At 40.2% G+C, this 21990-nt stretch overlaps 2 protein-coding genes across 13 annotated transcripts in view; one reads left to right on the top strand and one right to left on the bottom strand.

The window, feature by feature from the left end:
- Positions 1-21990, top strand: part of LDLRAD2 (low density lipoprotein receptor class A domain containing 2) — an 814009-nt gene that overhangs the window by 322595 nt on the left and 469424 nt on the right. The window lies entirely within an intron of this gene.
- Positions 1-21990, bottom strand: part of HSPG2 (heparan sulfate proteoglycan 2) — a 399834-nt gene that overhangs the window by 232216 nt on the left and 145628 nt on the right. For all 11 annotated transcript variants that reach the window (XM_085894498.1, XM_085894501.1, XM_085894505.1 and 8 more), the window contains 4 exons: positions 16342-16493; positions 15826-15981; positions 8479-8642; positions 5775-5957 (listed from right to left, as the gene is read on the bottom strand). In XM_085894498.1, the coding sequence (XP_085750624.1) occupies positions 5775-5957; positions 8479-8642; positions 15826-15981; positions 16342-16493 (655 nt within the window). The remainder of the gene's footprint in view (positions 1-5774; positions 5958-8478; positions 8643-15825; positions 15982-16341; positions 16494-21990) is intronic.

Below are 21990 nucleotides of genomic sequence, written 5' to 3'. Positions count from 1 at the left end.
TATGTATTAATGTATGTATGTATGTATGTATGCACATGTTAATGTGTGTATGTATGTGATCATATATGTATGTATGTATGTATGTATGTATGTATGTGATTATGTATCTATGTATGTATGTGGTAATTTATGTCTGTATGTATGTATGTGATAATGTATCGAAGTTTGTATGTATGTGATAATGTATCGAAGTATGTATGTATGTGCAGTATGTGATTATGTGTGTATGTATGTATGTATGTATGTATGTATGTATGCGATAATGCATGGATGTATGTGATAATGGATTATGTATGTATGTATATATGTACAGTATGTGATTATCTGTGTTTGTATGTGTGTGATAATGTATGGATGTGTGTGATAATGTAAGGATGTATGTGATAATGCATGTACATATGGATATGTGTGTTAATGTATGTATGTATGTTAATGTATGTATGTGTGTATGTCTGTATGTGTGTGATAATGTATGGATGTATGTGATAATGCATTGATGTATGGATGTATGTATGTTTGTGATAATGTGTGTATGTATGTATGTGATCATATATGTATGTATGTATTTATGTATGTATGTATGTATGTGATAATGTGATCATGTATATATGTGTGGATGGATGCGATAATGTGATCATGTATGTATGTATATATGTATGTATGTGATAATATATGTATGTATGTATGTGATAATATATGTATGTATGTATGTGATAATATATGTATGTATGTATGTATGTATGTATGTATGTATGTATGTATGTGATAATATATGTATGTATGTATGTATGTATGTATGTATGTATGTATGTATGTATGTGATAATGTATGTACATACTGGTCAAAAGTTTAAGAACACTCCATTTTTCCAGTTTTTACTGAAATTTAAGGAGTTTAATGTTTCAATATACTCTGAAATTAAAGCATAAAACAAATAAACAACTGCAGACAAAAAACAAATCATGGAATCTTCTTGTTGAACAAAATTTAATTTAACTTTTTGACTCATCAAGGTAACCACCTTTTGCAGATATAACAGCCGAACATACTCGTGGCATTCTTTCTTCAATGGAAATCAAATATTGTTCGGAAAGTTCTTTCCAACACTGTTGCAGAAGTTCCCACAAATGTGTTGCACTTGTAGGTTGCTTTGCTTTCACCCTTCTGTCCAGTTCATCCCAAACCAGCTCGATGGGGTTTAAGTCTGGACACTGTGCTGGCCATTCCATGATTTGAAGCCTACCGTCTTGTTCTTTTCTTCTAAGGTAGTTCTGACAAAGCCTGGAGATATGTTTTGGGTTGTTATCTTGCTGTAGGATGAACCCCTGACCAACTAGGTGTAGACTAGAGGGTATTGAATGGCACTGCAAAATGCTGTGGTAGCTCTTTTGGTTCAGGGTGCCAGTCACTCTGTGCAAATCACCGACTGAATTCAGCAAAAGAGCCCCAGATCATCACGCTTCCTCCTCCATGTTTGACAGTTGGTGTCACACACTGAGGAACCATCCTTTCGCCTACTCGACGGCGTACAAAAACCCTACGTAATGAACCGAAGATTTCAAATTTTGATTCATCGGTCCATGCGATCTTCTTCCAGTTTTCAGTAGTCCACTGGTGGTACTTCATGGCCCAAGCAAGCCTCTTTTTCTTATTTTGCCATCTCAGCAATGGCTTTCTTACTGCCACTCGGCCTGTCAAACCTGCTGCTTGAAGTCTTCTCTTTACATTTGAAACTGAGACTTCCTTACTTCGACCAATGTTAAGCTGTGCTTGAAGCTGCTGTCCTGTGAGCCATCTATCACACAAGCTGTTGGCTCTCAGAAACTTGTCTTCCGATTGTGTTGTGGCTTTGGGTCTGCCAGACCTCTCTTCCTGTCAGAGTTTCCTCCAGTTTCCAAGTGCCTTTTAATGGTGTAGGAAACTGTACTCACTGACACCTTGGCTTACTTTGCAATTTCTCTAAAGGAAAGACCTACACTTTTAAGGGTTATAATGGTCTGTCTGTCTTCCTTTGTTAATTGTCTTTTTCTCGCTATTATGATAGCAATATACTACTTCCTGCAGTGCAATATTGTCCAAATAATGCTTCAGAGGGTGTAACAACACAGTCTGTTCCAACACTGCTTTTGTCCAGACAGAGAGTTTGTAACTAATCAACAAAAGTTGGGACACCTGTAGGAATTGTTTGCATCAACTTTCAAGGCTTAATTTGCTTCCATTGCTGCAGAACAGCTGCAGTTGCTAACCCATTACTTGTTCTATGAAAAGGGCCGTTTTAACAACTCTGAAATTTACATTATTTTTCAGTTTTTGGTAACCTAAACTTTTATTTTTAACCTCTGGCAGTTTACCGCTTTGCTTTGTACCATTTCAGGTTATTCACTGGACTTGAACTGCTTAAATTTCAGTAAAAAACTGGAAAAATGGGGGTGTTCTAAAACTTTTGACCGGTAGTGTATGTATGTCTGCTCTTCACCCATTGGTTCAGCAGCTGACCTAATATCACCCATAAATACAACCCAAAGTACCCTGAGAACCCAAAATACCTCCCTCACCCCCCCCCCCAAGTACCCAGAAGACCCAAAATAACCCTGAGAACTCAAAATAACTCTGAGAACCCAAAGGACCCTGAGGACCAAAATGACCCCAAAGACCCAAAAGACCATGAAGACCCAAAATACCCTGAGGACCCTTGAAGACCCAAAAGACCCAGAACACCCAAAATACTCCTTCGACCCAGAATAAGTAAAAGACCCTGAAAGACTCCAAAGACTCAAAAAACCCCAAAGACCACGAAGACTCCAAAGACCCAAAATACCTAAATGACCCTGAGGACCCTAAAAAACCTAAAAGAACCAGTATACCCAAGAGACCCCAAGGACCAAAAAGACCATAAAGACCCAAAATACCCTGAAGACACATAAAGACCCAAAATACCGAAAAGACCCAGAAGACCCAAAATACCAAGAAGACCCTGAAAGACACTGAAGACTAAAAAAGATTCATCTTTGCTGGTGGTCTTGGGGGGGGGAGGGGGAGGGGTTGTATGCAAATTCTCTATGTAAATATGTATCATGTAGCACCGCCTCCAGATGAGCGAGGGTAATACAAGTCTCCACCATTTACAGTACAGTATTCCTATCTGCACATTTTCCAGTGCAGAGAGGTGTTTTGAATTATAAGCAGTAGGTATGTTTTTACTTCATGCACAGAACTTCATGGGTTTTTATTTTTTTTGCATATAAAGAGCTGTCAGTTGCCAACACTGCCCAAATATAGGTATGCATCAGAAGAACCTGTTGCATGCTTGAAACAAAATCGCCCATTGGGCAGGTACTCTGCTAGTTGGAGTAATCAGAAGGAACCCAAACAAGCAAAAAGCAAAAATGGTCATCAGGAGGAACCTGGAGAGGATTCAGGGTTCAGCTGCTAGTCCTCTACCCTCAAAAGATTTTCGCTAAATCAAATATAGTTGCCAGACCATGTGATTTATCAATTATTCGTAAATATTTTGATATCCACAAGGCTTGGGGAACATTTTTGTGAAGTTCCCCCTTGATATGTCCAGCCATTATGGATAAAGAGATTTTTAGAGGTTTTAGGGTAAATCCAATATGGCTGCCAAACCATGTGACCAATGACGTCATATGTGTGAACTTTTGTTTCTCATGGATAAGTGGTAATACATGTAAAGTTTTGCCTCAATCTGTTCAGCCATTTCAGAGAAGAAGATTTTTGCAGGTTTAAAAAAAAAAAACAATATGGCTGCCAAATAATGTCACCAATGATGTCATCAATTTTTTTTCTGTCTACCATTTTGTCCCTAAATGACACTCAAAAAATTTCTTATTCATCAGATGTAGCATTCTACATATGCAATTATGACATCATAATGAAGCCACCTATGACGTCATAAAAAAATCACATTCCCCATGAGGAGTACTTGCCATGTGAAAAGTTTCAAGTTTTTTCCTTGTGGTTTCAGAGATCCGGAGGTCCAACGTTTTTCCATTTTTCAAACATGGCTGCTACACCACGTGACCTATGATGTCATAATTATCAATACAACATTCTACATGAATCGCTCTGCTCCTGTGGTGAAAATTTCATCTCAATCCGACAAGCAGTTGCGGAGAAAAACACTAAAGTTCTGTGCAGACAAACAAACAAACAAACAAACAGACAAACAAACGGACACAAATGTAATACCTCCTCCTCCGGCAAGGGTAAAATTGTTCAGAAGAGCATCATTAAAAGCCTGGGACTTCCTTGTGCATGTATTATGGAGGTAGGAGTACTTCCCATGTGCATGTATTATTTGTGCATGTATTATTTGTGCATGTATTATTTGTGCATGTATTATGGAGGTAGGAGTACTTCCCATGTGCATGTATTATTTGTGCATGCAAACAAAAACAATTCTGTCTCTCCTCAAGCTGGAGAGAGTCTAACAAAGTGGTCACTACGTTTCTGTTTCGAGAAAAACAAACTTAACATTGAGGAGTTTTTTTTTGCCACGATGACATTTTAAATGGTTAAAAATTTCCGTCTATCAAATTGGTGAAAACGAACTCATGAATACAATTGTGTTATATTAGTTTCACATGACACTAACATCTGGATGATGGATCAAAAAAACTACAAAAAAAGAGAGTGTAATCTCTCATTCCAAGTCTTTCAATGAAATATCAGAACTCTTCGCAGCTTGCAAGGCTTTTGTCGGTAACCCAATGGAGTACTGCCCTCCCCTAAGGGCTAGCACCCCAGCATCTCAATCTTATATCTATTCATCTATCAATCTATCCCAGGCAAAATGCAACAGTTAGAACTCTAGTAGATGATAGCTGTGCTCTCATATACTACAGTAGTTTGCAGAGAATTATTACAGGAAAGGAATGTTATTTTTGCCTGGGATGAATCGATCTATGTATCAATCTCTGAATCAATGAGTATGTATCAAGCCTGGAGTTGGCTTAGTGGTTCGGGTGGCTGGCTTGGGATCTTAGGGCCCCTGAGTTTGAGCCCTGTTGGCCACTGAATTAACAACAGGTGGAGTTGACTCAGCCTGTCATCCTTCCGAGGTCGGTGAAATGAGTTCCACTGTACTGGTATAGGGGCACAACATCAGTGACACAGCTGCACTTCCAAGAAATGATAGCTTCCCAGAAGCCAAGCTGCCATATGCAAGAACAAAATCTATGTATAAAACGATGAGTATTATCAATATATGCTCAATCTATGAGTATACATCAATCCATGTCTCTCCCACTTGCAACCTGTCTCTCCCACTCTCAATCTCTTTCTCTCTCCCACTCTCAATATCTCCCCTTCTCAATTTCTCTCTCAATCCCTGGAATCTAAAGCTCTCAACATTATTGGGACATCCCCTGATAAGATTGAAGCATGAAGTCTGCACCTTTCACATCGCAAGCAGGTCTGTGGCCTCTTTTTTTTTACTGTCTCTCCTCCACTCTAGCTCCTTCTGCTCTTTCAGCCCAACCATCCCCAGCTACTCCATGATGTACATGTTCATCCAGTAATCACCTTCTGGTTAAACTCACAAAAACTAAGCAGATTGCACAACTTCACTCCTTTGTTGCTCATTTCTCCTGTTTGTGGAACTGCCTTCTGGAGATAGTTCATTCGCCTCATTGCCCCACTGTCAGTGTGTTGCCTTTTTATCCTCTGTCATTTCGCTCGTCCATAAGCTGAGGTTGTGCAATATAAATAATAATTAATTTAGGTTGAGTGTGATTGAGATATGTGCCACGCACCTCCACAAAATGAACCTCCAACTCATTTTCATGATCTGGCTGTGTCAGCTGCCGGGGCTTGTAGAACAGAGAATAGTCAGGGCCCTCCAACAATACATCAGGTTGATCAGGTAGCGGTGCCATGCTGACACGGCCAAGACCGTAGTTGATGCGATATCGCAAGTATCCTCTGTATGATCCAACCTATAAACACAAACAGGACAAACCACCATCAAGCACATTAAGTTCAGCATGACGAACAAATACTTAGTCAAAGTCCCATTGCATTTTCTCACATTGTATTACATCTGCTTTTATCAGGAATACAGATGTCTATTTACAGTTTAGGTCAGAATGTCTCAGTACATAGTGGCGAAAAGGGTAATGTGGATAATTGTATGACCTTTATATTGAAATGGGCTATGTCGGGCAATATCATATACATTTACTTGGTATCTGTAAGATTTAATTGACTAAACATGAAAGATCATTTATAGTTTAGAACAGTGGTTCTCAACTCGTTTCAGTCCATGGACCACCAGTTGTTGTTTTTTTGTGGACCACCTCCTTTTTGAGACATGATAAAAAAAAAAGAGTACACAACAAACATTTTGGTTTGAAATATATTTCTTACGAACAGATTTTTGGATTCTCTTCTCACTGACAAGCTTTTCAATGTTTGGAGTGAAACTTGGTAATGCACAGCAAATATCACTGTCACTCTCACACATATAAATTGATGCAAATGCCAACATAAATCTGACTGCGTGTGCTGACAGATTTTGGTAATTCCCGGTCATACTGACCCAAAATTTCTCCATGGTCGACTGCTGGTACACATCTTGAGCCGCAAAATCATTTTTTCAGATCCAATCATTCCTCCTGCAGATCCTCTGGAACACTATTAACATCTGTTGTGAATGGATTCCTGATGAAAGATAACCCGTCGCTTGTCCTGTGCTCCTCCAGAATGTATTGTTGGAATTCATCCAGTAACTTCCGTAAATGATCGAGAATTTGTGTCCAAATGGCTTCCTTTTCCCCCCCGAGCATGGCATCCACATTTGGAAATTGAACCAAATTATTGCCTTCGACTCTTATGATCCAGAGTTCCGATTTGTCAAGAAAAGCCTTGATGATGCTTTTGGTGAGAGAACAGATTTGACCTTTCCCTTGCAGCTGAAGATTCAGTTCATTTCAACGCAAGTTCTAAATTTGATTGCATCAGCACATTTTAGAATTCCTCTTTCCCTTGAGCCTGGAGAAATAAATCCAACTCCTCTCTCAATTGAAAAACTCTGTTGAATGCATTCCCTGCTGACAACCACCGATCAGGTAGCGGTGTACTTCAAAGAAATGTAGAACAGCAACACATCAAAGTCGGAACCCATGTCCAGGCAGAATCTTTTGAACAGCCTGGTGTTCAAAGCTGATGATTTAATGTAATTCACCACCTTCACCAACCCTTTGAAAAAGGTGTTCAGTTGATCAGGCAATGTTTTTGATGCCAATGCTTCCCTATGAATGAAGCAATGAACTCCGGTTACCATTGGAGCACGCTGTTTCACTAACGTTTGGAAGCCCACCTTGAGCCCAGCATGGCAGGTGCACCATCAGTGGTGACACCCACAAGATTTACCCAATCCAGACCATGTACTTCAAAGAAATTGTTTATAATTTCCATCATATCCTGAGCCTTGGTGGTGGTATCAAGTCATACAAAAAAGAAACTTGTCTTTGAAGTCTCCCTCAACCATGTATCATGCAAACACCAATAGCTGAGAGCACAATGCGACATCAGTTGATTAATCCAATTGTATGGCAAACAATGGAGATTTCTTTATTTCATCCACAACTTGTTCACTGATGTTCTGTGATATCTCACTTATCCGTGTCGATACTGCGTCGTTAGAGACAGACATCATTCAGCTTCCTTGCTGAATGATGTTCACTGAATCTTGCTTACTGAATCAGTACAAGAAAGGAAAGTTCACTGGATATTTGAATAGTCATCACAAACTTCCTGGCTCGGAGGATGCTTAAACTGAACTTTACTTTCCTTTATCGTTCTTGTGAATTTTAATCATTGGTAACTCAATATAATGAAGGAAACTGGTGCAGCAGCTCTTCACAATATGTCCACATGCGTATAGTGTATAGGACATGGGTGATGTGTCCTGAAGTGGGAGGTGAAGTCTCCAATCATATGTACAATACCATACTACACTACATGAGAGTATGCACTTACAAAGCATAACACAACATCTTTTGTAATATAAAAGAAGCAACTTCTATTACACGTGAATTTTCTCTGGCAAATCTATGTGTGAATGTTGATAAGTTTGAGTTTTATAGCGCGTTGTCATATTGATGTATTGACTATAATAAATAGTATTAATATATTAATAGTGTCCTTTTCACGTCTTACACAGTAGGGAAAAGTGACGCACACCAGGGGAGCTATTTGTGGGAATGCCGTGGTAGCCAGCCATAGAGAATGACGATGAGCTATCAGCCAGAGATACCAGAAGGTTCTTTGGTTGAGCGGATAGGTTGTGCAGTCATGGGCAAGTGGGGTGGAGGCGGGGGAGGGGGGGCATTGACAGCCATTGACTTGAATATAGTTCTGATACCTCGGAATATTTTCATTTAATTTGACTCGTGTGTTTGCTGCCACCCTTCCAAATTTGAGGAGCAATCGACACCCACGTATACATGATTATACCTTATTTCCTCGAAACTGAGCAGGTAGTGACCAGTAGGAGGAGGCTGTGCGGAAATGGCGGGAAAGATCGACGAGCTGCAAGTATCGAGTCTGCTCATTCACAATGACTTGGGTTTCAGCCAGAAGATTCTGGGATGGTGGACCATGAACTGTTACCTCCACACCTGCAAACCAGAAGGTCAATAAGGCCAAATATTATGACAGTGAAGCAATGTTTAAGTGTGAGATGGAGTCTGTGTTAGGAAGAGCAGTGATACACAGAGTAAACTAAAGGATGTAAAAAAAAAATTTTGATAGAGTATATAATATAAAAATATATTACCATGGATTGTTGTGCTACAGAGTGATATTGAGGATAAGCTCTCAAAATGCTAAAAACACTCGAATAGTTCAGCGTCTCAAACAGCCTCTGGCAGTCTAGCCTTGCACTGGCCTTCTCGTGGCGGAGTTGTTCTCACTAATGGGTGTAGAGGTGAAAGGTGAATCACTGGCGCCTTAAAACCAGTTGCTTCGAGCAGATGGGGCTTGTTAACCTTGGAAGTCAGCTCATCTTGGAGAAGGAAATTCTGAATCCAAATCCACCACTGTCTTGCAGTTCAGGTTTTGAAATCAAAGGCAAGGGGTTTAATGGGTGTAAAAGCAACAGTCGTTTTTAATGGAGGAGGCCTTTGCATTAATCAGCCCGTGAGCCACCCTTGGGAAAGGTGCACTACCCCATTTTAGCCTCCTGATCATGGTTAGGTGAAGCAATTGGAGCAAGTGATAGATAGCCATGCAGGCAGCTGGCACATATTGCCAGTAATGGCTGCATAGCATTGATGCTCAGCAGAGGATTCTTTTATGGAGAATAATGCAAAGGATCACCCATCTAGTATAGACACTGTTTGGAAGAAGGTAATGGCAAACCACTTCTGTACATGCCAACAAAACAATCATGATCAGAAATATCAGAGATAAAGCTAAGGTGCCAGATCGTGAGCCCCCAAGTTTGAAAGCACCCAAATGAACAGCAACGTGTTCTGATGAGTAGGACTGGCTGTTATGACGGGACTGGATTAAATGCGGATGGAATTCGAGTCACTGAGGGCACCAGAACTGAAAGTTGAACTCTGAGCTTCTTAAACGTTCACAAAATTGAAACATGGAATGCAAGGTCAATAAATCAGGGAAAGTCAGATGTAATAAATAGAGATGGAGAGGACAAGAACTGAAATTTAGGGGATAAGTGAACTTATATGGACTGGTTTGCGGCAGTTTCAATTTGACATTTACAAAGTGTTCTTTCTGTTGATGAAACCCGTAAAATAAATGGACTGGCAGTAACTTGCAATAAGACGACGGCAGAGTCAATCCGAAGATGCAATTCAATCAATAATAAGTTGATATCAGTGAGGGTGAAAGGGCATCCAGTGAACACCACCGCCATTCAGTTATATGCTCCAATTTTTGAAGCAGATGAAGAAAATGTGGAGGAGTTTTATGGAATGTTGCAGAACTGGGAGAACAGGTGCCGAAAAGAGATGTTCAATTTTTATGGGCGACCGGGATGCAAAAATTGGAAAAGCAGGAGCACAAGTGATTGCAAGAAAAAATGGACTCAGGATCCAAAATGATCCAGGGGAGCGAACACTGGAGTTCTGGATGAACAATGATCTCGTAGTTGCAAACACATGGTTCAAACAACCCAAGCGCAGACTGTACACATGGACTTCACACCTGATGGGCAACCAATAATCAGATTGACTGCATTCTAATGGAGAAGTGCTGTGCAATCTGCCAATACTCTGCCAGGAGCACACTGTGGGACATATCATCAACTACTTGTGGCAAAACTACAAATCAAATTGAGAAGGTGAAAAAAAAAAATCAAAAACTCCAACCAGATATGACCTTGAAAACGTATCTAAACAATACACATTAGAGGTAAAACCCATTTTGCAGAGCTAGACTTGGTTGACAGAATGCCAGACAAATTGTGGCAAGAGGTTGAAGACATTGTAAAAAAAAAAAAAAAAAAAAAAAAAAAAAAAAAGTGCAAAACAACATCCCAAAAGAAGGCAGAAAGAAGAAGACTAAATGGTTGTCAGTAGAGGCAATAAATATTGCAGACAGAAGAAGAGAGATGAAAAACAAAGATGCATCGAGAGAGGGCATTAAGTGGATAAATGCCGACCCCCAAAAACAAGCTGGAAAAGACAAATATAAATATTTCAGAGGCATGCATCAAGATAGAAAGTGACAAGAGAGGGGAAAACACGAGGTGTATTAAAAAAGATCAGAGATATCAGAGGAAAATTTCGGTTTAGGATAAGAGTAGATGAGGAAAACATCTGACAGAAGAAATACAGGTGAAAGAAAGATGTAAGTACCACATTGAAACTCTACATAAGCAAGACAGAACAATGATGGAAACCATCTCAAAGAAAGAGAATATGAGCAATAACCATTAGTGAAGGTGTTCAATCAACAATCAATCAAATGTTCAATCAACAAAATAATCTCAAACAAATAAATAATTCAACAAGCATTTAGAGAAAAATGGACAAAGAGCAGATGCTTATCACTATGCCTTGCTTAACAATTCAACATGAGAAATGGGGAGCCAGCAGATCATTCAGGAGGAAAAGAAGTCCGGTCTTAGCTTACCAAGGCAGAAGTCGTCATGCGTCTACTAAATTAACCCAAAATGTGTGAGCGTGCCTTGGTCTACCTCTCCAAATGAGCTCTCCACAGCCCGGCTCATTTCCGCTGCCAGCGCCCCGCCTCACTGTGCACCCACCTGCAAATAGGCTCGAACACCAATCGACATCATGTCGTCACTCCCAGGAACCAGGAATGCCAAGAACCAGGTACTGAGCAGAACCAGCAGGAACAGTCCAACTGTCACCAACCGCCGTTGCTGCTGTCTCCAACCATCAGGAGCTGTCACCAACCATCAGCAGGATCTCTCACCAACTCTCAGGATCTGTCATGAGCTGTCAGGAGCTGTCAAGAGCTGTCACCAACAATCAGCAGGATCTTTCACCAACTCCTATCAGGATCTCCCACCAACTGCAATTAGGATCTCTCACCAACTGCAATTAGGATCTCTCACCAACTGCCAACAAGGCAGTCCTGTTGTCCTTTTATGGGCGACCAGTGTGGGTGGAGCCTCAAGCATGACTTCAGCTAAATCCAGCTTGCCCATTGGGCGCATCGCTGCACGTGACCTCCAACCGTCCATTCTCGCGGTCATTCTCTCCTGACCATCGAACGAAATGCAACTCCCAATTAACACAGGTCTGGCTTAAGACGCCACAACCGAGCGAAAACAAGAAGCGCTCACAAAACGTCAATGGGCAATTATCACCTCTTTGTTCAGCCCTATACGAACAAGAGCCAGTTAGCGTCCAGAGAGCTGCTGAATGGGGGTGTCGACCACTGATGGAAAAAAGTGGGTGTCGAACGTCAATGGAAGAAGGTGGGTGTGGAACGTCAATGGAAAACGGTGTATGTCAAACGTCGATGGAAAAACGTGAGTGTCAAACGTCAATGGAAAAAGGTGGGTCCTGGGGTAAATGATCTGAGACCGCAGCCATGTTTGACCGTCAGAATGAACTGTCCAGGAAAAGGTTGCGGTGTGATAACTCAAATGTCCTGTAAGTCCAATGTGAAAATGATAAACAAAATAAAATGTGTAAACAAATCGTCTATTTCCAAGCCAATGTGTCTTGATTGAAAGGGAACAGAATGAGTATCCGTAGAGCTGACGGATATTTTATCGTATGCATGAACGGTGAATATTTCTCATGCAGAAATGAAAACTGACGTAAAATCATGCGTCATGAACGTGTCATAAAGAGGAAAAGGTTTTCCCATAAGAAAGGAAGGGAACCTGTTCTCTCCCCTTCTCCAACGCATCAGAGTTAGAATCCCACCAGACAAGGGGATGGGTCTTTTCTAAACATGCATTTATGGAAATAACTGTCTGAGGACCTGAATGTTGTCTGTATTACTTGGATCCAATTCTGAAATCCACAACTATATATATATATATATATATATATATATATATATATATATATATATATATATATATATATATATATATATATATATATATATCTTAAGAAGCATGTACACAAAGCAAGAAGCCACAGTAAGAACAGAGTGCGGAAAGACAGAATGGTTTGGAATTTGAAAAGAGTTCAGAAAGAAGTAAATTCTCTCTTGTTTGTTCAATCTGTATTGCGAGTACATCATGAGGAAATCAAACATGGATGACATGGAGGCTAAAGTCAGGATTGGAAGAAGATGTTGCAACAATCTCAACAATGAACAATCAAGGGTATGCTTGTGATACTACTCTGTTGGCAGAAAGTAAAGAGGACTTGATGAAACTGCAAAAACTGGTCTTTATTTAAATCGAAAAAAGACTAAAATCTTGTCAACCTCGAAGATCAACGTGTTCAGATTGGGAGACGATCACGTGGAAAGAGTGGAAAGTTTCATCTTCCTGAGTTCTAAGATCAACTGTCGTGAATGCAGAATGTAAAGGCGAAATTAATTGACAGCTAGCATTGGGGAGGAGAGCAATGTCAGGATTGAAAAATATCTGGAAAGACAAAGATGTGACAAAACAAACCAAGAGGAAGCTGGTCATGATCTGGTATTCCCAGCTGCAATGTATAGATGTGAGAGCATGGAATGCATGGATGCGAGTGTATGGATTGTGAGGATGTGGGTGTATGGAAGGTATGGATGTGAGTGCATGGAATGTATGGATGTGAGTGCATGGAATGTATGGATGTGAGTGCATGGAATGTATGGATGTGAGTGCATGGAATGTATGGATGTGAGTGTATGGAATGTATGGATGTGAGTGTATGGAATGTATGGATGTGAGTGTATGGAATGTATGGATGTGAGTGTATGGAATGTTTGGATGTGAGTGTATGAAATGTATGGATGTGAGTGTATGGAATGTATGGATGTGAGTGCATGGAATGTATGGATGTGAGTGCATGGAATGTATGGATGTGAGTGCATGGAATGTATGGATGTGAGTGCATGGAATGTATGGATGTGAGTGCATGGAATGCATGGATGTGAGTGCATGGAATGCATGGATGTGAGTGTATGGAATGTATGGATGCGAGTGTATGGAATGCGTGGATGCGAGTGTATGGATTGTGTGGATGTGGGTGAATGGAAGGTATGGATGTGAGTACATGGAATGTATGGATGTGAGTGCATGGAATGTATGGATGTGAGTGTATGGAATGTATGGATGTGAGTGCATGGAATGTATGGAATGTATGGATGTGAGTGCATGGAATGTATGGATGTGAGTGTATGGAATGTATGGATGTGAGTGTATGGAATGTATGGAATGTATGGATGCGAGTGCATGGAATGTATGGATGTGAGTGTATGGAATGTATGGATGTGAGTGTATGGAATGTATGGATGTGAGTGTATGGAATGTATGGATGTGAGTGCATGGAATGTATGGATGTGAGTGCATGGAATGTATGGATGTGAGTGCATGGAATGTATGGATGTGAGTGCATGGAATGTATGGATGTGAGTGCATGGAATGTATGGATGTGAGTGCATGGAATGTATGGATGTGAGTGCATGGAATGCATGGATGTGAGTGTATGGAATGTATGGATGTGAGTGTATGGAATGTATGGATGCGAGTATATGGAATGCGTGGATGCGAGTGTATGGATTGTGTGGATGTGGGTGAATGGAAGGTATGGATGTGAGTACATGGAATGTATGGATGTGAGTGCATGGAATGTATGGATGTTAGTGTATGGAATGTATGGATGTGAGTGCATGGAATGTATGGATGTGAGTGCATGGAATGTATGGATGTGAGTGTATGGAATGTATGGATGTGAGTGTATGGAATGTATGGATGTGAGTGTATGGAATGTATGGAATGTATGGATGTGAGTGCATGGAATGTATGGATGTGAGTGTATGGAATGTATGGATGTGAGTGTATGGAATGTATGGATGTGAGTGCATGGAATGTATGGATGTGAGTGCATGGAATGTATAGATGTGAGTGCATGGAATGTATGGATGCGAGTGTATGGTAGGTATGGATGTGTGTCTGGAATGTATGGATGTGATTGTATGGAATGTATGGATGTGAGTGCATGGAATGTATGGATGTGAGTGCATGGAATGTATGGATGTGAGTGTATGGAATGTATGGATGTGAGTGTATGGAATGTATGGATGTGAGTGTATGGAATGTATGGAATGTATGGATGTGAGTGCATGGAATGTATGGATGTGAGTGTATGGAATGTATGGATGTGAGTGTATGGAATGTATGGATGTGAGTGCATGGAATGTATGGATGTGAGTGCATGGAATGTATAGATGTGAGTGCATGGAATGTATGGATGCGAGTGTATGGTAGGTATGGATGTGTGTCTGGAATGTATGGATGTGATTGTATGGAATGTATGGATGTGATTATGTGGAATGTATGGATGTGAATGTATGGAATGTATGGATGTGATTGTATGGAATGTATGGATGTGAGTGCATGGAATGTATGGATACAAGTGTATGGAATGTATGGATGTGAGTGTATGGAATGTGTGGATATGAGTGTTCGGAATACATGGATGCGAGTCATGACAGTGAAAAAGGAAGAAGATTGACAGTTTTGAAATGTGTTGTTGGAGGCGAATGTTAAAAACTCCATGGATTGCATGCAAGAACAAACAAATCAGTGCTTGACGAAATTACACCACCACATACACAAGAAGGACTGATGCTTCAACAGAAACTGTCATACTTTGGACACATCATGCGTGCCGAAAATGAAAGTCTGGAGAAGTCCACCATGCTGGGTATGGTCGTGGGATCAAGAGGAAGAGACAGACATGGTATGTGCTGCATGGATGGGGTAAACACTGCAATCAAACTGTCTCTGCCAGAGCTTTGCAATGCAGTGCAGGATAGGGATGTTTGGAGAAATATCATCATGAATGTCATCAGAAGTTTGACTTGACTTGACGGAACTAGATAACTCACTATGTCCTTGAAATTCATGTGAAAATAGACTGAGCAAGTCTTCCCATGTACTTGCCTTGTATGGAATTGAATGAAGAAGCTCTTCCATGAGTCGTAAGTGACGATGGATTAAAAGTAAAAACAATGAGACAGCGATCCAAAAATGTCAAATGGAGACCATTTCACAAATATTAATTATAATCATACAATAATAATTTTCATAAGATAGGGTAAAAAGGTCATGCATTGTTTTCTTGTGATAAAACTTGAATAATTACTCATGGTGCATGCATTTGATGTGTACGCGGAGCAGACCGACACCTTTTTGGTCATCCGGGCGGTCAAACTCCAACCGGATATGTGCACGGTTGCGGCTTGTTGCCAAACATTCCTGCACCACTCCAAAGCAGAAGCATGGCAGACAATGTGCAGGACTGCCTGCTGGACTCGAATCGAACTGCCCCTGAACACATGGACCTGTACAAACAGGTTATAATATACAATGCGGTGACTTGTCCATAAATTATAATTCAAGAATAAACATACATGAAGAGAGCACACTTTATAATCCTCAAAACTTGTACATCATTATCCAATCACTCTGGATGTTCTAGACAATGATTATGCAAATGAGACTCGAAATTAAGGACAGAATGAAGTGTAAGCTAGGTTCACTGTGACGTTTAAATGCAAGATGCAGACTACTTTGCGTTAACTGTAAATTTATTTTTGAAACATCTACCGATGACGACGTGGATTCCTGGACATTCAACTCTTGTTAAAAGGTTTGCTGCCATGGGTAATCCCCAAGTCGAGAAGTACAGTTACGTATCATACCTTTGCGTGTCTGCAGGATAAGAACGGCATCAGGGATGGCGAAGATCATTCCACGGCTGTTTATTGCCTCACATGTGTATGCCCCTTGGTCCGACTCTTTGACGTCATGGATATCCAGTGTGCCTCTTCCACCCTCTGAGGTCATTCGTATCCTGGTTTGGTATCACAATTCATGCAAGAGTATGGGAATTAACCAAAAGAGGTTGTAAGTACTAGTACTAAAACTATATATTCAACAACAACAAATAATTGTTTGCATTCACATCTGAAGCAAAGGCTCATGATGCAAGAATCCCAGGTTCAAATCACATACACAATGTGCATTGGTCCATCATCTTCTCATGTTCTTGGAATTTATGTAAAAATACACAGATGCTTCCCAATCACTGTCCTCCATGCAATATTATGTAAAGCTCCTCTTTGATCCTTAAATCAATAAAAATAATAATAACAACTAGAACTGCCACTTTATAACTGCTGGCAGTGATGACCGGGTACCCAGTCCGTCCGCCTTTGACACAACTGATACAACATGAGACTTAAATCATAGTCGCAAAGTTTCGCATTTATCGGATAAGCGGTTCCAGAGAAAACATTATTTAATGGTGATACAAACACAGGCCTGCTTCGAGACGGCGCGGAACAGACGAGTTACGAACCGGGCAGCACAAAGCGTTCAATTTCCTTATTACTGGCGAACAGATTCAAATAATTAAATAATTCTGGCTGCCAAACCGCATGACCGATCAGGTTGAAATTTTAAACTTTTGTTTCGCATGTCGGCTAAATTACAAATTTGAAGTTTCGTATATATAGAAGCAGCGGTTACAGAGTAAACATTAATTAATATTTATCCTTCAATCCAAGATGGCGGCCAAACCATGTGACTTGTGACATCATAATTTTCACCGCATGTGCAAACACGATCGCAGACGATAACTGCAAAGTTTCGCTTCACGAGGTTAAGCAGTTCCAGAGAAAACATTATTTAATATTTTTCTTAAAACCAACATGGCTGCCAAACCCTGGGCCCGATCCCGTTGAAATTTCAAACCCTCATTCCGCATGACTGTTCCACCATAAAGGTGATGTTTCACATTTATTGATGCAGTAGTTCCAGAGTAAACATTAATTAATATTTTTCCTTCAATCCACTATGGCTGCCAAACGTTGTGTCGTACCTCAAAAGGGGGTGAGAACTTTTTATTCGTCATGGAGAGGCGGTCATAGTGGTGGAGTTTCGCCTGGATCTGTTCAGTCGTTTCAGAGAAAAAGACGTTTAAAGATATTATTTTTCAATCCAAGATGACATCACAAATTTATATTCTGCTTCCAACTGGGTATTGGAACACGTTTGTGAAGTTTCGTGTTAATCGGTAAAGGTGCGTTTTTCTATCCAAGATGGCCGCCAAACCATGTGACGTGCGACGTCAGAATTTTTACCATGCGTGCACACACGATGGTAGATGATAATTGCAAACTTTCGATTCATTAGGTTAAGCGGTTCCAGAGAAAACATTATTTAATATTTTTCTTAAATCCAACATGGCGGCCAATCAATTCGTCTCACTTATCAATTCGAAATTAACAAACTTATATCGCCTACGCGTCCCGAATATAGTTCTGAAATCTCCCCTTCATCGGACCAGCGCTTCTGGAGAAGATGTTTGATGGTTTTAGGGTTTTTTCAAGATGGCCGCCAAACCATGTGACCGATCAAGAAGAAATTAACAAACTTGAGAAAGGACCTCATGGGGAATATATGTGTGAAGTTTCGTCTTAATCTGTCTTGCCCTTCTGGAGAAGAAGATTTTTAAAATTTATTCATTTTCAATCCAAGATGGCTGCCGAACCTTGTGACCTATGATATCATAAATTTAAATTCTGCTTTCCATCGTCGACCCGAACAAGTGTGTGAAGTTTCGTGTAAATCGGACAAGGTCTATTTTTCTATCCAAGGTGGCCGCCAAACCATGTGACTTCTGAGGTAAAAAAATTTTTTACCATGTATGCAGACTTGAGGGAGGAAGGCACTTGCAAATTTTCGCTTCGATGGCTTATAAAATTCCAGAGGAAACATTATTTAATATTTTTCTTAAATCCAACATGGCGGCCAAACCATGTGACCTATCACTTTGAAATTAACAAACTTGCATCGCATGCATGTCACGAATATAGTTCTGAAATCTCGCCTTCATTGGACCAGCGCTTCTGGAGAAGAAGATGTTTGGTTTTAAGGTTTTTTCAAGATGGCCGCCAAACCATGTGACCTGTCAACAAGAAATTAACAAACTTGAGAAAGGACCTCTTGGGGAATGTACCTGTAAAGTCTCACCTCAATCTGTCCATCCCTTCTGGAGAAGAAGATTTTTTTAAAAAAACACTAAAAAACAAGATGGCGGCCGAATTACGTCATCGATGACGTCAAAAAAAACATTTTTGACGATGAATTTTGGCGTAGATGACGCTCAAAAAATTTCAGATTTTTCCTATACGGCGTTCTACTTGACGAATTTTCACCGGTATATCGCTTCACCTATACGTCACGAAAAATCACACGTGTTCCCCATAGTGAGCTTAGTAAAATGTATCAAACGAAAAAAAATTTCCATTGCACGGTTTCCGAGATACAGATGTCCAGTTTATCGCTTTTTTCAAGATGGCGACCGCACCACGTGACCAATGACGTCATAATTATAACGTGATTGTGCTATCAAAAAAGATACAAACTATGGTGAAAATTTCCTGTCGATCGGCCTTAGTGTCCCAGAGAAAATGATTTTTAAAGCGAAAAAGGGTGCAAAATGCCGGCGGAAAAATAATAATAATGCGTAATAATAATAAACAGAAGAAAAACAATAGGGTACCCTGTACTCACAGGGTACCCTAATAATTGGAGTTCATAGGACACGATACACCGTGCAGTGTTCAAGTATACACTTCAATTTTAATAAAATAATGACTTAAAAATACAAATATTAAGAAGTATATACGTACTTCAATATACTGTACACTGCAATAATATGATGCTGAATCACAGTTTAGGAGATGGAGGCTTTATTGATCACCAAAGAAAGCAGCGTCAATCGGCATCGTACATACGTAGCTATAGCTCATATCGGCGGCCTCTTCCCCCAGACACTGCACCCTCTCATGTCACACTCACTTCCCAGGGGCTGCGCTTGATGACTCCGATTACAAACACCACCCTATAGAACTCGTCAAAGTACAGTACTGCAAACCTGGAGGTTCTTGGAAGGTATTATGAAGGCGATTTCTGTTCTACATTGTTCAAGTATATAAATAATCAATTTAAATAAAGGTTTAAAGAGGTTTATTGGCTAATAAATAAATAAATTCCTGGTTTTACCGCTGTTTTACCCAGTGACTATTACATCAATACTACCTAACACATTACATTACTTCCTCATGCCTGTTGTTTGTGTCCTTTATAACGCCCTTATAAACAGTAAGTTTCCAAAATGGAATGATTTTCAATGTTTCTCACTGCCAGGCAGGCAAACAGAGTAAAAATGTCATCTCACTCTTCTCTGCGCATGTGTGATCGGGACAAATTCAGAGCCAAAGTACAGTTAAATGGCAGACATGTCTTCCAATTCATGTTCAAAATATAACATTCAATTTATATAAGTTGCTCCTACATCATAAACTGACAATCATAAACTAATGACAGACAGCTGGACGGATATGAACCAATTGCTTAACCCCACTTTTCGCTTCGCATACATGAGGTCATTACAAGGTGCCATGGCTGAATTCAGCATCTTTCACAAGAAAGACTCACTTGCTAGTTCCTAAACTTGAGTTCTCCACCAGGACGAACTTCATTACCTGCAGCAGATTCCATCCTTTTTGCGAGTTTTTCTGTTTTCCTATTCACTAATTCTTCTTGCATATCTCTGTTCATTTGATTTTGGTTTGAGGTTTATAGCCATATGCATAATGATTGTTCATGCTTTTATAGCAGGTGCAACATGTACAGAGGACATGTGTACTTGATAAGGATTTGGAAATTTAAATACCACCAGTTGCTTCACTGGTGGGAATACTAAGAGAAGTGGGGGAGATAGCAAGGGGGTGGGGGGGGAGAGAGAGAGAGATAGAGATAGAGATAGAGATAGAGATAGAGAGAGGTGGTGGTGGTAGAAAGACAGAAGGGGGAAAGGTGAGAGAGGGGGGAGAGCAAGGAGAGCGACACCTCACCATACACACGTCACAAAATCCCATTGACTTGATGGATTAAAGGGGGGATTACATTCCTGACAGAAAAAAAAAATTGAGTGGAAATTTTTCAAAAAGTAAATGAATTAAAATGTTTTTACAATATTTTTTCAATTCTCTAGTGAACTCGTCATTCACTTCCTATCCCATTGCTTTACTCACTCTAATTCTCCCGTTATGTTAATCATTCTTTTAATTTGATCTTTAATTTAATTTATTTTGCCTTCCTCACTCCTGAGATTTCCCATCGGAGAACCCTGCCGTGGCCACAGGAACCTTCGTGGTGATCCCTTGGTAATTATTTTCGTTGCACTCAATGAAGTTACACTTTCGACGCATTCCATGATCTTTTCCTCACTCAATATAATTATCTGTACAGGAGAAAAGGTTAAGTTTAATGCTTTGGCAATTTCACATTTTCTTGTGTAAATTTGGAGAAGGAGGGATCACAGCCTTGCTTGCTTAAAGTAAATCTGTAAGTATGCTTAATTATAAGAATTGTTCATTTCATTAAATTTTCAGATTTCACTCAAGATTTCAACACGTAATTAGTCCACATGCTCAGATCCTCAAATCCGAAGACAGACTTCAATTATGTACTTAAATTAGTCTGTGAGAGTACATCGTGTTTCCAAGGCAAGGCATTATTGAGCAGGCCGAAACAAAATGGCATCCTAAGACCTCTGCGAGGGGAAAGCGCGCTGACCAAGGGTAGGTCTTTTTTTGTTTGTTTTTTTCATGATGAGCACCACCCCGTTAATTATCTTCAAAAGGGGTGTTTAAATTTACTTAAATAACCAGTTTTCATTCATGCACTCCAATGGAGTACCCTTAGTATGCATGCAACATTTCAGGATGCTCGGTCTCATGGTTTTGGAGTGATAGAGGACGACACACTGACTGACTGACTAACTGACATTTATTATTGTAGATGTACAAGTGGGGGATGCAGTTTGTGACTGAGTCACTGGAATATATTATTTTAGGCATAAGACTGCTGGCTCAGTCATGATCTTTCACATATCGTCTTCTACCAGCAAGACTCTGCTCCCTTCCACAAAGCTTTTAATGTGAAACGGTTCTTGAATGATGTCTTCCCAGACAAGTCGATCGGTAGACGTGGACCAATTACTTGACCACCTCATTCAGCTGACCTGTCCCAATTGGACTACATTTTATGGGGCTATATAAACCTGTTGTTTATTCATCAAAACCATATTCTTTGGATGAAAAACATAGGGCTTCGATCACAAATGCAATTCATGAAATTACTCAGCTGCAACTGGGGAATGTTTTCAACATTCATGGTTTTGGAGACACACACACACACACACACACACACACACACACTATTATAGAAGTGTGCTCCACCAGGAAAGGTTTCATGAACATGAAGTGTTAAAGATG

This window comes from Eptatretus burgeri, chromosome 9 (assembly GCF_056783735.1).
Source record: "Eptatretus burgeri isolate ZD-2024b chromosome 9, Ebu_testis_v1, whole genome shotgun sequence".
NCBI lineage: Eukaryota > Metazoa > Chordata > Myxini > Myxiniformes > Myxinidae > Eptatretus > Eptatretus burgeri.
The sequence above is the reverse complement of the archived record's forward strand: the minus strand, read 5'-3'. Positions and strand labels throughout refer to the sequence as shown.